At 43.6% G+C, this 23,031-nt stretch overlaps 1 protein-coding gene across 3 annotated transcripts in view; it reads right to left on the bottom strand.

Annotated features, from left to right (window-relative positions):
* Nucleotides 1–21,160, bottom strand: part of CAMK1D (calcium/calmodulin dependent protein kinase ID) — a 216,708-nt gene extending 195,548 nt beyond the window's left edge. For all 3 annotated transcript variants that reach the window (XM_051795201.1, XM_051795202.1, XM_051795203.1), the window contains exon 1: nt 20,826–21,160. In XM_051795201.1, the coding sequence (XP_051651161.1) occupies nt 20,826–20,917 (92 nt within the window). In that variant the 5' untranslated portion in view covers nt 20,918–21,160. The remainder of the gene's footprint in view (nt 1–20,825) is intronic.
* Nucleotides 21,161–23,031: the final 1,871 nt, after the last annotated feature.

The raw sequence follows: 23,031 nt of genomic DNA, 5'->3' as shown, positions 1-23,031 counted from the left end.
CCCCACATCACAGGAATCAAACCTCCCTCACAGGGGTGGCAACCTTGGGCTGTGGAGAGAAGGAGCCATGGATCCACCACCACGACCTCTGCTACAGGGTTCAAACACGGTGCTATGGCAAAACTTCTCCCCCAGTCTTTCGGAATTATTATTTTTTTCTTGTTCAAGGGGCAGGCTGAGCTGTAAAGTGAGGAGTTTTCACTCGACTGACACACGGTGCACCTAGATGGCATTTGGAGACAGATGGGAGATCTTTCAGCCATGCCCCACGCCAGCTGGACACTGGCCAGCCCTGAACTGGAAACCATCTAATGACACAGTCAGGGCTTGCACAGCCCTGAAAATGAGGATGCTGATCAGTGCTTCTCACTTCTATGTAATCCAAGAACAGTCAAACTTCTTTCCTTTCCTTTTTTTACTTTTCTTTTTTCTCTTTTTCCCCTTTTCCCTTTTCTCCCCATTTAATTTTTTTTTAATTTTGTTTCCATCTTTTTCTTTTAGATCGCAAAACTATTCTGTGCAATGATTTTCCTCTAAAGTCACCTAAGAAGCATTTTAAGTACAGCCCATCCAGATGTGACTCATACCTGCCCATCTCCTACCCCTCTCCAGTTTTATTTGGCTAGAATCTGGTGGTTTGAGGTTTGGTTTTCCAATTCCTGTGTGTTCTCACCCTCTTTCGCCCAACCATCCACAAGCCCCACACAGCACAATCCTGGTGCAGCAGGGCTTCATGCAAGGGAAGGACAACAATAACACAACTTCAAAGCCAATGGGGCACCAGGCAACCAAAACCAGCCATTGCTCCTGTGCTTGACCATTCCTTCACCTCAAAGGGAGGAAAATTTTGCCAGCTGGAGGACAGTTCAGAGAAAACAGGGTTGAAGAAAGTCCAGCTGGAGTTTTCATTTCTCACACACTTACACTGCTGCCAACAACCCACATTCCCCAACAGAACCTCCCAGCTGAAGTTGTGCTCGGCCAGCTGAGTCTCTGTTCTTGCTGACTTTACCATCTGAAGGCAGAAAACAGGCTCTTCCATCATCCCCTCAAACAGGAGTAAAAAAAAAAAAAAAAATCCTTTTTTTTTGCATAATGGCCCAGAGGTGATTTCAAGCAGAGTGGTCACACTGACAAAAAATTGAAGGATTTAACCTACCTTTCAGCATAAATACCAGCTGAGATAAAGAGTAGGCAACTGCTTTAAAAGCTTATAATCAGTATCCACACACACACACAAAAAAAAAACTCACAACTGCAAAGAGTGATGATGACAGCTATTTCCAAGCAAAGGTAGTTAGTGTTTAATTACTGTGGATGCTGCTTCTGCAGAGCAGAAACAGTGGATCACATGTGTTCCCCACTGGGTTACAAACCCAATATGAAATTCTCATAATGGAGGTTTTTCAGAAAAGCAGTCCAAGTGATGCAAATAGGGATGTGTGGGGTTTTACTTTTTTTTTTTTTGCAAGAGCTCATTCGTGAATGACCAATATCAAAAGAATGTCTTATTTGTGCCGAGGGAGAAAGCAGTGCCTCCACCAGCCTCAGGAGACTGACAAAGGTAATCTTAAGTTTCCACGGGTAATTGAAAATCTGGCAAATGAAGCAACAAGTGAAGAGAAAAAAATTAGGCCCAAGCAAAATAATTTTGATTTTTGATGATGTTATTTAACAGAAGATTTTACATCCTGGATCCAACAGAGAAAGAAGAAGCTGCTGTAGCCATCCCAGCCCTAGGACCCAATTCTGCACTAAACTGCCCTGAATTTAACTGCCCAGCATAGTCCCAGTGCACTGCACAACCAGAAACACGAAACACAACCAGTTGTCTCACGGGTGAATGCAGATAAGTCACACACCTACATTTTCAAGCTGGCTGTTGATCAAAATGCCCCAGTTTGAGGTACCTTTGGCCTAATTTCAGATGAATTAATCAACTGCAACTGAGCACCAGAGCTATTAAATGTTTGCTCCCACCTGTAAGACCACGAATCAGCAAGGAAAACTCTTATGGCAGTGTTTATATTACAAACAGCTCAATCCTTCTCAAAGCAGTAGATCAGACCCCCCACTGATCTAAAAACTCTTGGTCTGTGTGAATCTTGGACTGTTTTCAGATGAGACAGTGTTTCTATCAACCCCCTCAGTCAGGCAGGATTCTGCTCTTCCATTGTCTCAGGACCCAAATGCCATTGCCCAGGGATGCTCCTGACCTTCCTCTAGGTGCACCACACCTATATGCCATTTAATGCCATTTGAGATCCTCTCTATTCTATACATACACCCAGCCTTCAGCTCCCCAGGGTGCCCATCTCCAGCACATCCAGTATCATTCCTGCCAGCTCCCTGTGGCTGTTTCAGGATCATGTGGGACATCCCAAATGACAGCGAATGCCTAAATTTAGGCAAATGCACCCAAGCCTTGTAGGTGCAGTGAATCCCACTCAGCCTCTTTACTGGCTTTAAAAGAACCAGTAATTCCTGAGAAACAGCAGTACTTTCTCAGTCTCTGCAGATCCTGCAATGCACAAGGTGAAGTGATAATGTGTCCTTTCTTGTATTCCCTCCAGATTTTGAAAGACCGCCAAGTTTTATACTGTTCACCTAAAGCACAGCCTCAGAGGAGAATGAACCCAAATTACATGCAAGAAATTGGGTTGTGTTCAAGGCCCAACTTATTGCCTTGGGTTATTCTTTCTGCTACAGTCCTCTTCCGAGAAAAACTAAAGCTGTCCAAAATGAAAAACAACACAATTCCTTTGTCTGTGATGGAGAAATTTACTTTTCTGAGCACTCAGAGTTTATTTTAAAGGTTTGCTTGAATAAATAGGAACCTGTCACTATACTGAGTTTTCTTACTGCATTTTAAAGGGCATTTCACAAAGGCTGGTGTTCCCTTATTCCAGTTTTTATGGAATGGAGAAAAAAATTTATGGTGCATCAACAGCAGGCTAAGCTAAACAGGTTTTTCCCTCTCACCCTGCCAAGGAACTTCTGTGGTGATGTTTTACCAAATGGCTCAGCCAGGCTCTAATTTGTGCTCACTGTGGTTGGTGCGGGGTGGGTGCAGGACACTGAGGGCCAGGAATTCCCACCAGGTGGGAATTTTGTGGCTGCTGTGGTGAGCTCTGGGTGGGATTAGCAGACCTGGTCCCTTGCATCCTGTGGAAATGTGCAGAAATACGGAGGACAGCCACTTAGGAGAGCCCTTCTTGGTTGCCTTTCAGCAGTCCACACCTAGCAAAAAAGACATTAAGGGCTCCATATTTTGGCTCCTGCTGAAGTCCCTCTGACTTCATACTTCTAATGGTACTTTAGGGTGTGCTTGAGGATAAGCACACATGGTAGTATGAATAAGCAAAATAATCACATACTAAACAGGGTGAAGCTTTAATAAATGTTAATAAAAGTCACTAAGGAAAATTCACTTTGGGAGAAACTGCACCCATGTACAAGCACAGTCATTGCACACCTTGTTAGTAGAAATGTCTTGTAGGAAATATAAAGCTGCACTAACAAAAATCTCAGTGGAAATATCCAAATATTGGGACCCTGATTCATGAAGATACCAATGGTTTTCTAACACATTATTTGAGAATACCACCCTGGTTTCTTGAGCACAGCTGCTCTCCTATTCACAGCCCAGCTAAGCAGCTTTTTCCCTCCTTGCTTAGAGCAGCCACAGGTTGAAGAGGGAGACCCACAGCTATTCACCTTCCCTGCAAGTTTATGAGACATTTGATGGGTCATCCATCAGCTGGCCCTGTTCTTCAAAGTGGAAAAAGACAGAGTGTTTTACCTTCCAACTATATAGCTTTGCATAATAAAACTGTTTAGACTTGGAGATTTCTTCTGATGAATGCCAAATGCTCTACAGCAGCAGCCTTCACCAGCAGATCTAAATCACACAGCTTAAATGAAAGTCTGCCTTGCCAATTTATGCGTGAACTTTACTTTTTTCCAGAATCAGAAAAAAACCCCTGAATGCACTCTGCCTACAAAAAGGCTTTTTAAAACAGTAATGCTGCAGTGACTTGAAACACAACTCTATTCTTCTTGCATCTCATAGGTACCATTTTTTCCCCCATGAAGATGTGAAAATGAGGACATTTCTCCAATTGCTTTTATTTTTTTTTAAAGATGTTTCAAAAAGCTGATTGTTTCAGGGCCACTGTAGCTTCTTCTGTGCTGTCTTCACTTACTAAACTGATTTGCAAGAGGCACAAATATTGTTAGATATTAAAAAATATAATTAACATCACTAATGCTACAGATGTGTCTTCAAGGCAAGACCACATTGCCTTATCATCAGAGGGCTCTTTGGGGCAGCACAAATCCTTATCCACTGCTCTGCAAATCCCACTCTGTTGACAGTGTGATGCTAAAACAGCTGCTATTTTCTGACTCCCACTTCTAACCTGGATTGCTAAGGAGGGGAAAACCCCCTCACAGCTTTACAGTTTCTTATAGTTGTCTCCCCAGTGTCCTTCTACTGACAAACCTACACTGGAAAATGCATTATCCGGCTGGGGCTGAGAGCTCAGAGACATTTCTGGATGGTCTTTCTGCCTTACTGGAATTCCCAACACACTGAAAGATGACAACAGTTTCAGAAAACAAAATGCATTTTAGTTGGGTTTACTCTCTTGTCCCATTTCTAGTGTCTTTGAGGTGGGGCTGTCCACCTCTTTTTGGAGTGAGTGGTATTTTTAGGAAAGGGATCAGATTCTGGCCTTGTGTTCCACACAAAGGATCACCTGCAAAACACGAGCATTGCAGCTGAGGTTTCAACATGGATAGAAGAGGGGAGATTCCCACCACATTACCATGACAAAAAACAACACCCTGCACAGTGCATTCTGAACACCTCACATAGCAAGCTTTAATTAGTTAGGTCTCAAAGTGAGCTACAAAGTAGGTCGGGGACTGTTTGGCAGATGGGGAAACCAGGCCAATGAGGTGCTGCAATTTCTCCAAGGTCATAAAAAAAGGCCAGTGTCACAGTCAGAAACAAAACCCAAGTCTCCCAAATTGTTATCTAGTGCTCTTCAACCCAAGACATTTCTCTGCCATTAGTCCACATCGTCTCCAAAGCTCGTGACTTTACAAAGTCTGAGCGGGTACCAGTATGGGAGTACCAATACAAGGGTTATCAATAGTGGGAGAACAGCAACAGCAAGGACACTGAGTCAAAGAAAGTGACTGGCAAAGTAAAAGGAGAACCTGTGCTTTTGCCATTACTTTCATGTGAGCTCTAATACGCATGCATGGTCAGGAAGGCTCTCCGTAATTGAGTTTTCACCTGAATCCTGACCACATGAAGCACCACAAACACAAATGCAGCTCAAGGACAACCCAGACCTGCTGAGGTACACAAGTACCTCAGACCAGTGACCCACTTTTATTGAAACACTAAGCACACCCATCTCTCTATCTTCACTGCTATTTGGAGGACTCTCATTTCCCTGCGTGACCCCACTTCTCCTCCCTGTCACCACTGCACGTGAGTGGTGTGGAGAGAGGTAAAGGCTTCATAAGCATCTCAAAACTGAATAAATGCTGCCTCATTGACATCAAGGACCAACTCTCACTACTGTTTTTACTGGGACCGTAGTTAGGCCACTACAGAGAAATCCTGACCTATATACTTTTTGACGCTTGCCTGCACTTGTCATGACCAGAGACAGGGAGTGCCAGGAAATGGAATTTCTATTGCATTTCACAGTTCAGACAGACACGGAAACTGCAATAAAATCTACCATAAATACTGGTTCTACCTAGTAAAAAGGACTGAGTGGAATATGGAGAGCTAAATCCAACAGGACAGTGGGCTATGCAGAAAGGAGGATTTTGTCCTGGACTCTCAGGAGACTGCACATATTTTCCTATCTGCATCCTCAGCAGAATTCTCATCTAGTGCATGTTTAGTATTGCTTCTGCCACCAAAATCTTCATACCAGAACTCACTTGGCTATGTTAGAAGCTGACAAGAAGACCATCAGCCTTACAAATACAGTAAGTGATGTTTAAAGACAACTTATTTTGACCATTAGAGAGAGTTCTGTGTACAGGCTTCAGGAAGATCTAAACATTCATTCCACATCCCTCCATTATCAAGGGGAAGACAAATATAAACCCAAAGACTCATTTTCTCCCAGACTGCAAGTTCTGACACGTTTGCAGACACACCAAAAATACATTAAGAGAGATCCATGTGGATAGAGGGCTCAATTCTTGCCTGAAACATGCTTTTTTGGAATAAAATGTATTAATCTATATATTAAATTATGTAGATATAGGGTCATCCAATGTCCAAATTCTGCTCCCATTTATTCCAGAAAAAAAAAGGCAACGTAATATCTTGCTGACACTGTAATCTGTCCTTATAGACCATGATAGACACAAGTATTCAGCAAGAGCCACAGTAGAAATACATGCCAGCAGATGGTATTATCCTGAACAAAATCAATTAAGGACATTTACAATATGTCAAAAGTGCAGCTACAAAAACAAAGTGTAGACCTGTACATCTGTTTCTTAATGAAGCCTTTGAGTACTTGACAGTTAGCCAACAAAGCACAAGATAAACGCTACAGCAACACCAATAATAGATAAGGACATACCATACATATTCAGTTTCCTCAACAGTCACCACAAAATACAAGATGTTGAGCAGACACTGAGTAACCAGATCCTAGAAGTCCATATGTCATGCATAAATGTAGCAAAAATATAAGCATACGAGTTTTCGGTATCACAGATTCTCCAAGGACTGTGATCTGCTCAAAAATTGCAGTAATAGGAGTCATATGGCAACGATAAGTTAAGAAATACTATTCTCTCCCATAACACAGTCCTCTGGTATATTTAAAAGGCTTCTTGGAACCCTGACACCTTGACTGAAATAAAAAAATAGAGCTCACAGTTCCCTAAAAGTTGTTGCGACATCTGTGAGAACCCAGTGACATACAAGAGGCATAACGAGATACACAGCCAGGTACATCAGTGGCATCTTGTAGACTACATAAAACACAAATGGACTGAGGGAATCCCAGAGTTATTCATGCAGGGAACAAAAATCCTATATCTATATGTTCTCCACAGAGAAGATGAGAGGTGGAAACATTTCACAGGGGGGGAAAATTATCCCTTCTGTGCCACAGCTTCATTCAAAGTTTGAGGGACTCATTTATGGAAGAAAAGGGTAAGGCCATTGAACACTTGTTGTTGAAGATGGCATTTAGTGTCCACTGTGGCTGTCACTATGAATTGTTTTTATTGGTGGTTTGCTGCAGAAACCACAAACAGGGACAGGACTGTTCCAGTCACAGCCTGCTGCAACGTGCTGAAAGCTCTGGTATTAATATAGATGATGGTATCAACTCTACGTACAATGGCTGTTATTTAGCTCCTAGGGAACTCATACCAAGTTTCTCCTACTAGCTGCCAAATGAATAAAATATTCAGAAATATTTACATTAAGTGTTAATAAGGGCTGAGAGACGGGTTTCCTTAAGGACCCTGTAAAAATACAGCCTTAGCACTAAGTGAAAAACATACTTACAGTCTACATCAGAGCAACCCATCATTCATTTTCACCAAGGCCCAGACGACAGCCTCATTAGACCAGAGATGGATTAAAGACAAATGATCTGGTGAATAATGTCACTGTGGGCCATGCAGCACCTCATTCAAGCAGTACCACTGAAAACAGATGACTGGGTAGGATAAAAAACATATGGCTTTAAGAATTACATTCCTGGGGGGTGGAGGGGGGGAACCAACACAGCACTGCATATTTGTATTTAATCTGCTTTGTAAATTGATTTTTGTCATGTTACCTGCCAAACTATCGAACAAACTGTATAATTTCTTAAGCAGCATGATAGAAATGCGACAGATTATTCAAGCATTGTGATTCTTTGTTCTCATATGTCTCATTAAGAAATGATGATTGGTTCCATTTACAGCTCTTAAGTTGAATTCGGTAACCTCTGACACACGATTTCAACCTGGCATCTACTAATTTTTTATTGTTCCCAGGCAGAAATTGTTCCTGACAAAGATGCTCTTGCAAACCATTTCAGTGTGGTGGCTGATGATTTTTTAACAACGCAAGATAGAAGGGAAAAAAAATCCTGCGACTGACTCCCCTGCTGATTTATAGCGTCTATGGAACGAAAAGAAATAAAATTCCTTGTACTTTGTACTTTCCCCCTTCCCCCTCACCTCCTTTTTGGACAACTATTTTTAAAACCTGTATCGTTTCATTAAATAAATTCACAGCACAACCCTGAAAACAACGGGGCCAGCAGAAGACGTGAACCACCCTGTGGGACATGCTCAGCCCCTTCCTCTTCTCTTCTGGAATTGCAACCTGTTCCTTCATAGCCTTGTAACTTTATATTGACGTTTGAAACGTGAGCGCAAGGAGCACAAATTGCTGCTATTCCAGCTGCTGCTGAGTAGTATGGGCTTTTCTTGACTCCCAAAGGAAAACCTCTAAACTGTGCACATCAAAGGCAGAATTTTACAGTAACTCTGAGATGCTAAAAATCATTTAAGAGAAAATAAGAAGAGAAACAGACCTGGTGTGCTTTTGTGTGCTACTCTCTGGCTTTAGGGAGATCTAATCAGAGCACAAAGCCAACACACAAGGAGACCTCTAGGAAGACATTTTACAGGCACCTTCCGAAGACAAAACTAAATTTCTAAAGTATTTTTACTGTCAATCTTCCCATCTTTCACATTTGCCTTGGTGTTAAAGTATGAAAATATCTAAGCCTTGTTACGTCCCATGGGGTGTTGCTTAAAGAACAGCAGAAAAGGGATTTGATTGCAGAAAGTAATGTACTCATTACCACAACGACATTGGCAAGGTGGGTTTTAATCAGCACAACCATGACTTTGCAAGCCATGGTCAAAGAGCACCCTGTAGGCAGTGGTGCACACCAGAGTTAAATGTGGATGGTGAAGATACCTCAACCATCCCATTCTGGAGGAGAATCCCTCACAGGCTACCTGAGACAGACCTCCAAACACCAAGCACAGTGTTAGTTAATTCACCCTCCACTTACTGCAGTCAAGTTTGCACCCAAGAAAGCTCAGACAGACTCCATCTGCTCTGCACCACCTTCATTCTCCCATGGGAAGGGTGCTTTATCTAAAGAAATAAAGCCCTTAACTGACCCAAAAGATGATGCTTTGCTGCCTTCCAGCTCTGCCTCCCAGCTGGATGTAACTCTGGCACTGCACCCTCCCAAGGGGTTTGTGCAGGATTTAGACAGGAGATAGAAAATAGGGGTTCAGTATAGCAGAGGTAGTGGAGATGGAGGACAAGAGGAGAGGGAAGGGCCATTGTGCCCTTACTTCTTATTTTTCTGGGTTTACCCCCATTAGCTAATTGAACAAGGGGGCACCACACAGTTCCTGTTTAAATCTCGGGCAAAACGATCATTTTCCTTCCGATATTCCAGAGGACCTACCAGGAGTGTCTCAGAAATGGAAGCAGAGGGCCATGGGGGACATCAGGCATCACAGAGCTAAGATTGCCTCTGAGAGCTTCCCATGGTCTCCAGTCACAAACTGAGCAAGGTCAAATGCTGCATATTTCAGAACTACCAAAGTCATCCCTGCTAAAGATGACAGGTTGGGAAAATGTCACTATCCCACTTCCACTACTGAAAGCAAAAGAATGGTGAGCAAGAATAAAAACAAAGTCGTTGGTTAGACTCAAGTCTTACCTCACTAGATGAAGGAAGAACATAACAGGAAAACATCTCTCAAGAAGTCAGTGCATAGACAAATGCACTGACATAGACAAATAGAAATCTGCTTTTTACCTCTTTTCAGTGTACTGATTGCTGATTAATAACAGAAACAGTCCTGTAAATCTACTCAGCTGCCAAAAGTCTGGCAGATTTCTTGCTCCACATTTCTTATTCTAGACAATGTCATAATAAAATTCAGTACTCATCAAATTTCTGTTCTTTCATTAGTGTTTCATAAGTGTTCATTCACTTTGCATACTCCTCGTTGCTGGGGATATCCTCATGCTGAATTTTGGGTTAGACCCTTTATTAGGAATGATGAAGCTTAGATGATATAAGAAGGCATGACTCCCCTGCCTTCCCCTAAATGCAACCCAAATATCAAGAGAAATTCAAACTACAGAATAAATTAACAGAGTTCACAATGCTCTTAAACGGTTTTTACCAAATGTCACAAGTCATTCTCTATGCATTTATTAATGAAGCCAAACAACAGGCTGTGTGGTAAGAAACTAGCACTATATATCGCTATATATCACCATATAAATAGTATTTTTAATGTGTGGGTATATATACCCTATACATCTGTATATATGTACATACAGACACTACACTTACATGTATATAAAGGGCTCCTTCATCTTCCTCATAATCACAGGGTAATGCAAGATAGAGATGTTACAACACCACACCATCTCCAGGGCAAACACTGGCACTGAAGCTGCAGGTCATTTTAGTGATCACTGATTGGAAATGGTGAAAATGTTGCCTGGTGTTGTGCACAAGCTGTCCTGTCCAGAGAACCCAGGTCCATGAAATTTTGCAGCTCACTAACAAGGAGGGAGACTTAGCAGTCTTTAGAGCCAATTAAGTTAAAAGAACCCCATTTAGAGGAGTTTTTCTTGGCATTTAGCTACAGCTGAATCCCATTCCTTTGCTTTACCCCAGACTTCTCCTTTTGTCTTTTCCCCAGAGCAGCTCCACTCACCTGCAGAATGAGAAAGTTCTCAGCTTTAGAACTTGTTATGTTCCCTTTCCACAGTGCCAGAAGGGTACACATTTGCTTTCTGGACACAAACCACCTCAGCTGTCACTCAGGAATCCTTGAATCACTTTCACTGTTTTCCATGAAAAATACAAGATTCATCAGAGACACTCATTAAATGGACTTGCCTACAAAGTTCTGTGAAATTTATTTTTTTTCAGAGTTTCTCTCTTAAGAGTGTAAGGTTTATATCTATGGCATGAAATACATGGTTATGGACAGGAAAGTTAGTCAGTAAAACTACTCCAGATACACATTAATATGCTCAAAAGCAGAAGTCTCCCTGCAGCCTGCAGTATCTGCGTTTCCTGCATCTATGTGCTTTTGAAAACCCTGGTTTTTTCAGCTCATTTCTTGGCATATTCTCTCTGATGTCTAAATATATAGCCTCCTGCTTCCTAAAAAGCGTAAGCCCTAAGTCAAACCTGTGACATGAGACATTTCTCTTCCTTCTAAGTTATTCCTCTTGTGCTCCAGTGCCTGGGTCATTAGGCCAAAAGGAGTGACACCGTTTTTCTGCTCCATAAATGTTTTAATCTAAGCACCTTCTCTCGGTGCATCAAGCAACTTGGCTAACAAGCTGCACGTTGTTTGTCCCCCTCATCTCTCCCTAAAGAAGATAAGAGTTTTTGTTCTGGTTTGTGGCAGGTTTTTTTACATTTGGGAGTGTTTTATGTTGGGAGGGAAACCTTGTTTGCTTTGCAATATTCAGGTTGCTATGTAATTATGCTAGAGAAGGTGCCTCAAAACACCATGGCTTGCACTCAGAGAAGGAGGTGGTGTTTTTATGATGTTCATCATCAGCCCATGGAAAAGCTTAACAGTGTCAGATTTTCCCCTCAAAAAACGTTGCGTCTCTTGAACAAATTAATTACACCCCTACGGCAACAAACCCCATTAAAGCAGAGGTGTGAGACTGATGCTGATCCCAGAGCTTTAGGTAGTCTTTAAGATATCTCAGGCCCCAGCTGCAAAAATTCCCGAAATAAAAGATAAAGCCTTTGAACTTGTTCAGGTGTTATGCAAGAAAAGAGGGCAGGGAGCACGAAACAAGTTTAATGTGCTCCCAGTACCTTGTGCTGTTGACAGCACACCAAGCACTCTGCTATGCCAGGAATTTCCAAAATACTGCAGCCTTCATGGCTGGGCACATCATGCTGATTTACTTACACTGAGAGGCAAGAGAAGACACAAGTGAGCAGTGGGAGGAAATTTCCAAGCCAACCCAATATAACAGTGAAGGATTATTCAGGGATGCTCTAGCAGTCTGTCTCAGATATGGCTGAATTTGATTAGCAACCTGTGCCTTCCCCAGAGGAGTTTTCCATGTGGCTGCAAATCCTCTAAGTGCTCTCCTCTCCCCTCACCCCCTCAGCTCCCTTCTGTGTTGTTTGGGTTTTCTGTGTATTTTAGTTTTTTACGGTTTTTCATCCACTGGTTTCCCTCATTTCTGCCCTTGCCCATCACAGTGGGGCATCAGAGTCACAGCTGATGAGTTTGTATGGAAAATTGATGCCTGGCTGAATCCTAGTCTTTTGAATTATTTAAGCTGGGATGGGAAGATGGGATCCTGCTGGGAGTGATCCCACATCACCCCAAGCACCGCCTGGTCTGTTCCAGCTCTTTATAGCTCTGGGCAGACCTGGATTCCTGTGAGCAGCTGAAACAACACAGCAACAAAGCGCCCACGCTGTTACCAACAGCACATAGACAGTGCTCTGCATCTTCAGACCTTAACTAGTAAAAACAAATTATATGTGATGACCCCGGCTGAATCACATATAAATAAATATATTTTGAAGATATTGGTGCTGACACAGTGCCCGTAACTAAAAGAAGCAGGGCAGTCCCCTGCATAGGGCTGGGGTTAAGATTCAGGCTGAGCTCTGGGTTTACAAGCAACACACTTTCTTGTCTTTAACAAAACAGTGTAAGCATTTTTGTCTTATTTATTCAGTTTATAAGTTCTCCAGGGTACAAAGAGTCTTTTACTCTGGTGTGTGCAGTATTCCTGTCTCATCTGAGGACAATAAAAGGCGCAGTTAAAAAACCCAAGTATTTTAGACCCTTCCTATTTCACTTTCTACTGTCCAACCCTCCAATACTCACAGGCTTCTCAGCCTTTGCAAATCTTTACATTTAAGCTCCTAGGAAAACCAGCAAACCTTCACAGTCCAGCACTGATGAACAGGGATTTATTACTCTCCTTACTCTCCAAACTGCCATGCCAGCCCTCACCAAAACAAACAGGGAGGTTAAGGGCTCCCAGATCTCAGAATTTCCATGGATCCTGACCTCACTCCACTCCCATCAGCCATGGATTAAACTTCTAGATCTTCTGTGCTCTGGTAACTGAGCATAAGATGGAATTCCCAACTTCTGAGTGCTCAGGTTTGAAAGAATATACCTTCAAATATACAACCTAAATTAGGGAGAGCCTTGAGAGCAGGACAATGAGAAGGATCCACTGCAGAAGTAGAACAAAGGGAAAGGGTCTAAGGTGGAGATGGCACAGTGCTTCACCCTGTTGCTGCTAGTGGTAAATGCTCATGTTCATTTGCATTGTTTAAAGCACCTCCCTGGAAACCATAAGTAGACTGAAACTGCTTGGTTTATCTCCAATTTGGGATATAAGAAAATCCAAACAAAAATAAATCTTCAATACATCTGAGCCAGTATGTTTTTCCTCATCCACTTCTTCCCATTTCACTACTGAAAAAGGTATTTTAAGAACTATCTTATGTAGTCCAGTTATCCAAAACTATTGATATTTTGACTGTGACACAGATATTGCTCAGGAAAAGATCAAGCAAAATCAGTGATCTATTGTTATGGAGGATCCCCATCCTTGTGGTCAGCCGTCCCACACACAGATCAGATCTAAAACAGAGCTTACCAGTAGCTTTTTCCTAGCACATCCAGTGTTTAAAGAAAAAAAAAAGGCTTTTAACTTAGCCAAAAAATTCTCCTACAGAGTATTATTTTAATTTAACCTCATAGAATCTGCTTGGTGAGTAATTCTGGCATAAAACTCAATACTCTGCTTTCGACATGAAAACATCAGTGAAGGGCCTTCAAAAGTTTATTAACAATCTGTTATTTATAGTTTTCTTTTTCAAAAATGATTGGCACAACATTCAGAGGAAAATTATAGGAACTGCCAAGTCAGATAATAAAAAACCATATCAGTGTTAAAATTTGATAGAAAGGTTTTAAGGAACAGTAGAGAAATGAGAAATATTCTGATTGCTAAGCTAGCTATTTGTCATTCAACAACAGCCCAATCACACACATATGTTTGCAAATTATTGTTATTGTTGTTAATTATTATTTACACAGAAGTACTGAAATGCAAGGTGGTTTGAATTCCAATTAAAATGACAGCTCTCTGCCCCAAGGAATTTTTTATCCTTCCTTTCACTCCTTACCTGTTTACCAACAGTACCCACTTAGTTCCAACTTGTTTTCATGCTATCTAAAATGACTAGAAAATTAGGTCCTATTAAGTAATCATGAATATAAACTGTGAGTCACCGGTTAAGTGAATACCATTACTGGCAATAAATTCAGAATCCTATTATGACTTGCTTATTATTGTCAAGCAAACCAAAACAATACAACTTTATTCAATATTAATTGTATCCTTGGATGCTTGAAAGGATTAAATAACTCCAGCTAATATTCTGCACGTAGTCAGGAGAACTGTGCGTGAAGGACAGCAAAAATAATTGAGGTCAGTAACTAAGGTAGAGAGAGAAAAAGAGACAAAAAGGGAGGAAAACATACATCAAGAGATATTTCAGCTCCTGTGTGAAAGCAGATGGAGGGTGAAGGAAGCAGACAGGCTGCTCCAGATGGCAGGAGCGGTGGTGAAGACGGCTCTCACACCCACTGTGTTGTGGCTGTGATGGGAAGAATAGACTTTTGGTTAAAGGATTACTACAGGACTCCAAAGACTTGGGTTCAGCTCTGTCCACTACCTCTCCACCAGGTCTTCAGACCCTCTGGGTTTTGCTTGTTGGGAGCTTTTGGGTGTCAGCTACCTCTGTGGCTGCTTAAAAATACCAATATTTTTATGCATACTTTGCCCTCAGCTCACATCTACACAAACACAAAGCAGTTGTGGACTCAATATTGGTTATACTGAGGTCCTGAGTACTCATATTGAGTGCTAGCCTAGGCAAGGATCACATTTTCCTAAGCCCTGTGCAAAAAATAGAGGGGAAAAAACCAGAATAACTTATTCCAGCACAACTCAGATATCTTACTGTCACCTTGCTGGTCAAGCACACTTCTTGGCTGCACAGGCAGGCAGGTGAGCAGGTATCCTCTGGTAACAGGGAGCTCAGACAGGACAAAGATGTACTTGAAAGAGAACAGCCACTGAGAGAGAGACGAGGCAGGGAAAAAAAAGAGGTCAGGCATCAAAACTAGCAGAAAAGCAGGCTCATGAAGGAAGCACAAGCACATTTGTGAGCTGACGATACAGTAACTGTGTGTCTCCAAAATTATGTATTTACTTGAAAGCTTTTGAGCATTGAGTATTTTGGAATCTTAATTTCAGATTATGAAAGAAAATTGACCTTTATGCTACACTGTTGCCCCAAACAAACCCTGTCTAAAATGCACCAATGAACCACAGTTGGAGAGCTGTCAAAAATCCCTTACCACCAATGGCTGCTTTTCCCAATCCTCACCATCAGACTTAAAAACTATTGGCCATCTTGCTTTTCTGTCTTCCCCTTTTCAATTCCATCTGAACGCTCAAACCTGTTATTTTCTGTAACTGTTCAAGAGAGACCAACAATTTACTTTACAAGATACTACAATTCACACTGCTAATAGTTTTTAAGCCTCCAAGAACACATTGGATAGCAAAGAGGATTACTTATTTTAAAACAAAATGTGTCACCTTAAAGGAGTCCTAACAACATTTTTCTGCTTACCCTATACAGAGTGCATAAACTAAAACACCTGAGTTGTTTCACACCATTAAGTTAAACATTAATATCTGGAGCTTTCACTCCTCCCACAGATGCAGGGAAGGTGGTGTAGGCACCATGCACCTCAGCACAAACTATCCCTGACCCTACATGGGTTTGACAGTGGGGTTCCCAGAGCTGCAAATTTTAAGGTCAGAAATGACCATGAAATATCTTCCTATGTAAACACGGGAAGAAGCTCTCTCGTGGCAACTCCTGCAAGAAGCTTGAGAGCTTTCAGAGCTCCTACAAAATCATCCCAGAGGAGATGAGAACCTCTTGTCTTCATGGTTTGCTGCAGTGGTTCATCAATCTTCCCCCTGAAAACATGCATCTTAACTTGAGACCTATGGGATACTCTAGGTTTTTTATGTGCAATGTTTATTTAATGTAATTTAGGAAAAAAAAAAAAGGAAAATACTGAACTGAGAAAAAAAAATTATGAAATATGAAACAGTCTGACAGAGAGCCACTGCTGCCTCACTGAGGTGTCGTAAAAGAGAGGCAGAAATTGCCGGTAATTTCAGCAGAAACAGGAAAATCAGACAAACTCTTCAATCATCACAGGGGCTATGGAGCCAGGGGAAGCACGAGTATCAACATATCTCTTTAGATCTTGGGAATTTCCAAATCCAGGAGGGAAAAACCACTGAGTAACTCGTACGATGCCTCAAGTTAAACGGCTAACCAGGGACAATTTGCTGTGTTGAATCCAACACAAGTGTTTTTTGCACCCAGTCAACGAGAAGGGAAGATCTCTGACCAGGGACAAACAGATCTTGAGCCCACTGGTACCTCCCAGCACCTCCCCTCTACACAGCACCCTCCGCTGGGGCACCTCCACCAGGACCTGTCCTCACCACCCTCTCGCCAGTGGGAGTCAGAGTGAGACTGCACGTGGGGGAAGGTTCCATGAAGGACATGAGAGGACCAAAACACAGCAGACAGCACGTAAGGGCTTGTGACGAGGTGTGTGCGCGCGTGTGGGTGTGTGAGAAAGAAAACAGATGTGAGAGGAGGACGCGGAGTGACTTCATTTCACAGCATGAACAAGCACGTACGGGTGTGCAGCACAGCCATGGAGGGTGCCAGGAGACCATCAAATGGCATAAGACTATGGAAGTGACACAGAGGAACCAAAAATTACCACAGAGCCCCTGAGAAAAACAGAACCACCTGTATGTTTTCTCTATATTGTATTTTAGGAAAGCACTGGAAACTTCACTGAAGTGTATTTGTCTTCCCACACAGCTCGTACTATGTTATGGCTATATCCATGCAACTCCCTGTGTTATCATTACTAAGCTTTAAGGAATCCACCACATCATTTTTAAGGACAGCCTCGGTATTTCCATAGTTACTAAGTTTGAGCCCTTCTAAATGTTATAACTTCATCATAACTCTGATGTCAATAAGGCCTAGTGACAGATACCTCAGAAATGCAGGGCTGACCCAATTAGGCAGATCAAATGATGGAAGACATTTCTCTTTGGCAAGAGGATGACATGGTTTTTCATATTACTTCTTGGACGTCAAAATCTGAGTTCTAAAATGCCTTAGACATAATATCATTTATATATGGAGAAAAAACATTGCATTTCTTATTTCTGTGATCAGTCTCATCTTCTTATCAGATTCCTGTTATTGTGAAGCTTCACATCTCTTGAGGGCTGGGGCAGAAATCCTCCTCTTCAGGCAGGTCCTCAATCCCCCTGTCAATTCCTCTTCCAGGGGTAATTGAGTAGAGCTACAACAGGTGAATTTGTGGAAAACTAAAGACATAAGCAGTTAGTCAGATCCTCTTCCTTACTCAAGCACACCTGTCTTGACTTGGAAGGGACTCTAAATCACATCATCTGAGGACCTGGCCCACTGCTATGATTTTATTTTATCCTTGATTTATTTTATTTCTTCCTAGCTACTTTTTCAGGATCTGTAATTTCACTTTCAGTGACTCAGTAGTGGACAAGTCCAGTTTCAAGACAGAGAACTCAACGAACCTGCACATACAGAGCCGCAAATTAAGATTGCACATGCTTTAATATCTGCATAAATACAGACCAGGGTAAGTACAGGTCTGGGTACATCTGAGCCAGGCCGCTGCATTGCTGGTCCTTCTTTAGAAAAACACTATTGCCCAACAGCACAGGGCAGAGCAAACAGTACAGCCCTCAACCACCAAAGGAAACAATTCTTTGGGTGGAAGAAGGCTACTTTCTTACATCTGGATGTGACATCCAATTCAATTTCAGTATCAATGTGGCTGGACGTGATTTACAGGGACATGTGAATAATTAATACCAGCTCTGGAAGGGAGAGCTGGGTACTCATTAGAGTTTCCTTGAAGCCCAAATGATATAATGATTAACCAACTTAGGATCTTTTTAATAATTCCAGCAATTTCAAGTCTCCCGTGTTAAAGATCTGCTGAAGAGCTTTTATTCAGATGAAAGGCTCTCTTCAGAGAACAAATCATTAATAGAGTATACACATAGATCTAACATTCACAAATCAATGCACTTGAAATAAAATGCGCTTTTAAAGTTTCTTTTTCACTTTCTTCCCTGATTTGGGGCTTTAGTGCTTTTCTTTCTCTAACAAATTTTACCACAGGCAGTTAAGATTACTGCATGAAAAAGGGCTGGTTTTCTGTTATAAGTGCTTTCAGCACTTTGGCATCCTGAAATGGAATGCCCGAGAAATGCAAAATGCAGCTACTTCACTAATCCCATGCGTTTCATCTGACACGCCAAGTTTCACACTCCATGCCAGAGAAAAATCTATTAGACAGTGAGATCAAGCGATGGCTGTCCAACACAGTTCAGCATTACAGGGCAGGGGGGATCAAAGCAGATTTTATCCCTGCTCCTAAATAATGCCAGATGAAGACATTTTGGTCCAAATACTTTAAAGCTGTTTATCCTTTTGCTTAATCCCTATTTAAATACTTTCTTATCAATAACTGAGAAGCGTCCCATCATTTGGATTTCTGGACCCTCTGTATCTGCTGCTCAAGCCAGTAAACAGACCTTCACTGACTTCAGTGGGAATGGAACCGGCACTTTAATGATTTGCACAGCAATGGCCTGAACTTTTTAGGGGTTTCACACCCTAGTAAATCACACCAGAGCTAGTAGGATCTGCAGGTGCTGTGCTGGTGGGTGGCCAACGAAAGAACCAAAACTCAGATTCAAATCTTTTAATTATCAGCCCTCCCTTGGAAGCTAAGGAATGCACAACCAAAAGGCAACCCACGTGCAGGGTGTTAAATGCACATACGTTGATAATTAATACAAACTTTAATACTATGCATGGAAAAGAAAACAGCTCTGTTGTCTTTATAGAGGCCCAGGTTTGTAATCCACTTATTTTAATTTTCTAAAACTTTCTAGATTGACTGTTAAGTCAAGTTTAAAAACTTCACTGCTTCCACTGCCATCAGAAAGGACTTAGCAAGCAAACTGTGAGGCTCAGACAATGGTTAATACTTTCAGATACTAATTAGCCATATTTAATGAATTTAATTTGCAGCAGCCATGGTAATACGCATAACTATTAACTCTGACCAGCTTTACCTTCCATGGGACCTACACCTGCTCCCATTAACTTCAGTGGGATACAGATCAAGGCCACAGCATTAATTCCTCCTGGACCTCTTCAGCAGCTCAAATTAACCCTCACAGGTGGCTCACAACAACCAGAAAGGTGACAGAAAGTTGTTCAGGGGGAACCCCAGTGAACTGTCCTGCTGCTCCAGAGAATCTCAGTGCATTAAAACTTTGCTCCCCAACACCCCTTCTCTCGGGAAGGGAACGGCACTTCTAAGGTGACAAGCAGGGCACGTCTCTCCCAGCACGAAATTCTGACAGCAAAATCTCGCTGAAGGTGAGGAGAATACACCACAACACTTGGCTCTTACGCTGCACTTTACTTCTTCAGAGACCTGGACGGACATTGATTTGATTTGCTAAGTCAGTGCTTTTCTGAGGGCTCTGCTATCAGCTCATCACCGCCGAGCTGCGTGACCCACCTCCATATTAAAGACCAGCCCGGCTCTTACTCGCAGCCTGTTCATAGGAAAAACAGCGAGCCCGTGAACCAGAAATACTCTGTTTATAGAGAGCCCTCCCTTGGAAGCAGAAAGAAACTGAAATATTACAGACAAAACTTGTTCAACTGTGTTTTGGAAGTGGCACGCAGCGTAGGAAAAGCACTACTTGGCATTAGCTACTCTCCGTTTTGAGACATGCTTAAAGTAGCAATTAAAGCAGTGGGGACACGGCAACGAGGACCACTCCCAATACAACGCAACCTTGATTACAACGTATATACACACAGCAGCCCATACGCTGCCTCTCTTCAGCACTCCCGGCTCTCTACCTCTATAATATCCTGTATGCAAAAATTAGTTTTAACAAAAATAAAACTCTTTGCTCAGCCGAAAAAGCACCAGCCTGTACCCCGCTCCCTTGCACCATCTGTGCGTGTTTATTCTCAGCCTTCCGAAAGAAAAAAAAAAAACAACACTCGAACGTTTTACTAATCTTTATGCCTCGCCACTATAAATAAAACAAATAAAGCCCAACAACAGTTAAGCATCGTAGCTAAAACACATCCAATCCACTCCGATTATTTCTGCTCGTCTGTCCACGAATAGCTGCAGCCATCGGCTTTAGGGGAAGCGTGCAAGTCAGACCGCATTTATTTACAGTTGCACTATCAAGAAAAAGCCTTTCCCCGTCTCCTCGTTCTATGAATATTTTAAAACACTTGGAGTTTTTCCTTTTTCTCCCTCTTTTTTTTTTTTTTTTTGGGGGGAGGGATGGCGAGGAGGGATGCTAGCCTAGCTCCTGCCCCTCAGTTCTATTTTTCTCCGTGTTTCCAGGTCGCCCCGACTTCTCGCCCGGAGGGACGCGCGGGGCGCGGAGCAGCCCCGCACACGGACCCGGGGACACGGACCCACCCCCGGGGGAAGGGACAGCGCCCGCAGCCTCCCGGCCCCCGCAGCCCAAACCCGCCACCTACGTCCCCAGCGTCTCCTTGAACTCGAAGATCTTCTTGATGTCCTCCGCCTGCTTCTTCCAGGAGCCGCCGCCGTCCCCGTTCTCCCGGGCCATGGCCGTGCAGCCCCGCGGATGCCGCGCCGGCGGCTGCGAGCCCTCGGGCGGCTTTTGCTTTCTCTTCTGCCGCGGCAGCAGCGACTGCTGCTGCTGTTGTTTCTTCTTCTTCTTTTTTTTTTCTTCCTCCTCCTCCTTCTTCTCCCCTTCCTCCTCCTCCTCACACTTCCTGCCCGCCGCCGCTTTTATTTCCTCCGCGCTCCGGCGGGCTCCGCGAGTGTCACTTTTCCTGGGCTATTTCCTCCCAACTTTCTCTTCCCCCCCCCTTTTCCCTCCCCTCCTTTCCCCTCCTCCGCGCCCCCCCCCTCCCCGCGGAGCCGCTGGCGGGGCTGCCCCGTCCCTCCCTCCCTCCTTCCGCGCCCCGCGCAGCAGCTGCGCGTCCCGGGGTCACTTTGCTCCCTGACTGACCCACCCCGAGGAAAAGTCCTTCTTTTTTGTTGTTGTTGGTTTTTTCTTTTCTCTTTTTTTTTTTTCTTTTTTTTTTTTTTTTTTGAGGGAGGTCACTGTTTCTCTTCCCCCACCCCCCCGTGCGGGGCCCCGTGGGATGCTCAGCTCCCGGGCGCGGTGCGATGCGGAGCGATGCGGCCCCTCGGGCACAGCGGCTGTGCGCGGTTGTTATGGCAATGGGAGGAGGAAGAAGAGGAGGAGGAGGAGGAAGAAGAGAAGGAGGAGGGAGAAGGAGGAGGCAGCCCCGCCGCTGCTCTGCTGCCTGGCGCTGCCCCTCCTGACTGAATGAAGATAATTCGCATTGCACCAAAACCGCGCACGTCAAACGGGAGGGGAGGGAAAGCAGCGAGAAGGGAATAAAAAAAAAAAAAAAAAGCGAAAGCAGGGAAAAAAAAAACCTCCAAAGCCACACCACAAGCGGCCGCGCTGCCTGGCCGGGCGCTGCGCGGGGGCTGCCGTGCCCACCTGCCTCGCACGCAAATACACACTCCTGGGATGCAGAAACGCACCCCTTGCCAAGGACCACCCTTACCCAGCACAGCACTCGGTGCACCCAGCGAAGCGAGGGACACACAAGCAGAGGGGTCGCGCAGCCCAGGGGCAGGGGATGGGCACCGCGCAGCCCCGATGAGAGGCCCGAGCCCTGACACGGTGCCCACCCCGCCGGCACCGCCGTCTGAGCCGGGCACGGCATCGGCCTGTCACACTGTCACACACGCGTGGCTGGGATTATTGCTAAAAGCAGCTTTTTCTCAGCGACACTGAGACCTCTAGCGTCGTCGCATCGGGCATGGGCTGAGCTCTGATGGGGGGTGACAGGCAGGATTCCTCAGACATCAGGGAAAATTATAGTCTAGCCTAACTGAGATATGTTTATAGTTAAGATCTTTGGGCTGCAGTTTCAGAATAGGTAAGGCACTAAAAAAGTGCAATTCTTTTGGGATGCCCAAGTTAGTTGACTAAATCAGAGGCTCTGCTGCCAGCAGGCACAGACAGTCCAGTGCCTCCAGGGCACCTCCAAACCTGGTCAGCTCCAAACCTGATCATCAAATCAGGACCTGGAAATAAATCTAAATACAAGGAGTTGAATAATATTTACTTTACATATATGACTGTATGCACATAACTGTTTAACAAGCATTGTGTCTTTTAATAAATTCCTTAAAATTCTACTTTAGAAGCTGATTTTCCAGATTTCTCATATTTTATGAGCAGAATGTACAAGGTATCAGCTTTTAAGGCTTCCCCTTGGTCTGGGCTGAGCTGTGCCTCTCATCTCAAAGGGGCTGCGACAGAGATGGGAGTTCATAGGTGGGTGAAAGTGTAAACTTGGAATACAGGTTGGGGTGTTTGGTCAATGCTACCCTCTGCTGGGCGGAGCCACTCGGTTTTGCATGTGCCAGCCCTGATTTATTACTGCACTCCTCTACTCTGATGCTTTGGTGGTTGTCCAGCCACATGGACAGCCCAAACAGCTTGGAATTTCCTACAGTGGATGCTTATTGCACAGCATGAACTTTGGAACAGATTTCCTTCTGCTCATGACTTATTCCTCTCTTCTCACTACCCTCAGGATTTTCTTTATTGCATGATCCGTGGTAGAATCACCAGAAGTCCCCAGGCAGCCTCACAATGCCACTGCATACCTGGGAAATTAAAGATGTGAC

This window comes from Manacus candei, unplaced genomic scaffold, assembly GCF_025592945.1.
Source record: "Manacus candei isolate 608988 ecotype Guabito, Panama unplaced genomic scaffold, ASM2559294v1 h1tg000042l, whole genome shotgun sequence".
In the NCBI taxonomy this organism is placed as follows: Eukaryota; Metazoa; Chordata; class Aves; order Passeriformes; family Pipridae; genus Manacus; species Manacus candei.
Note: the sequence above shows the minus strand (reverse complement) of the source record. Positions and strands in the feature narration are given on the sequence as shown.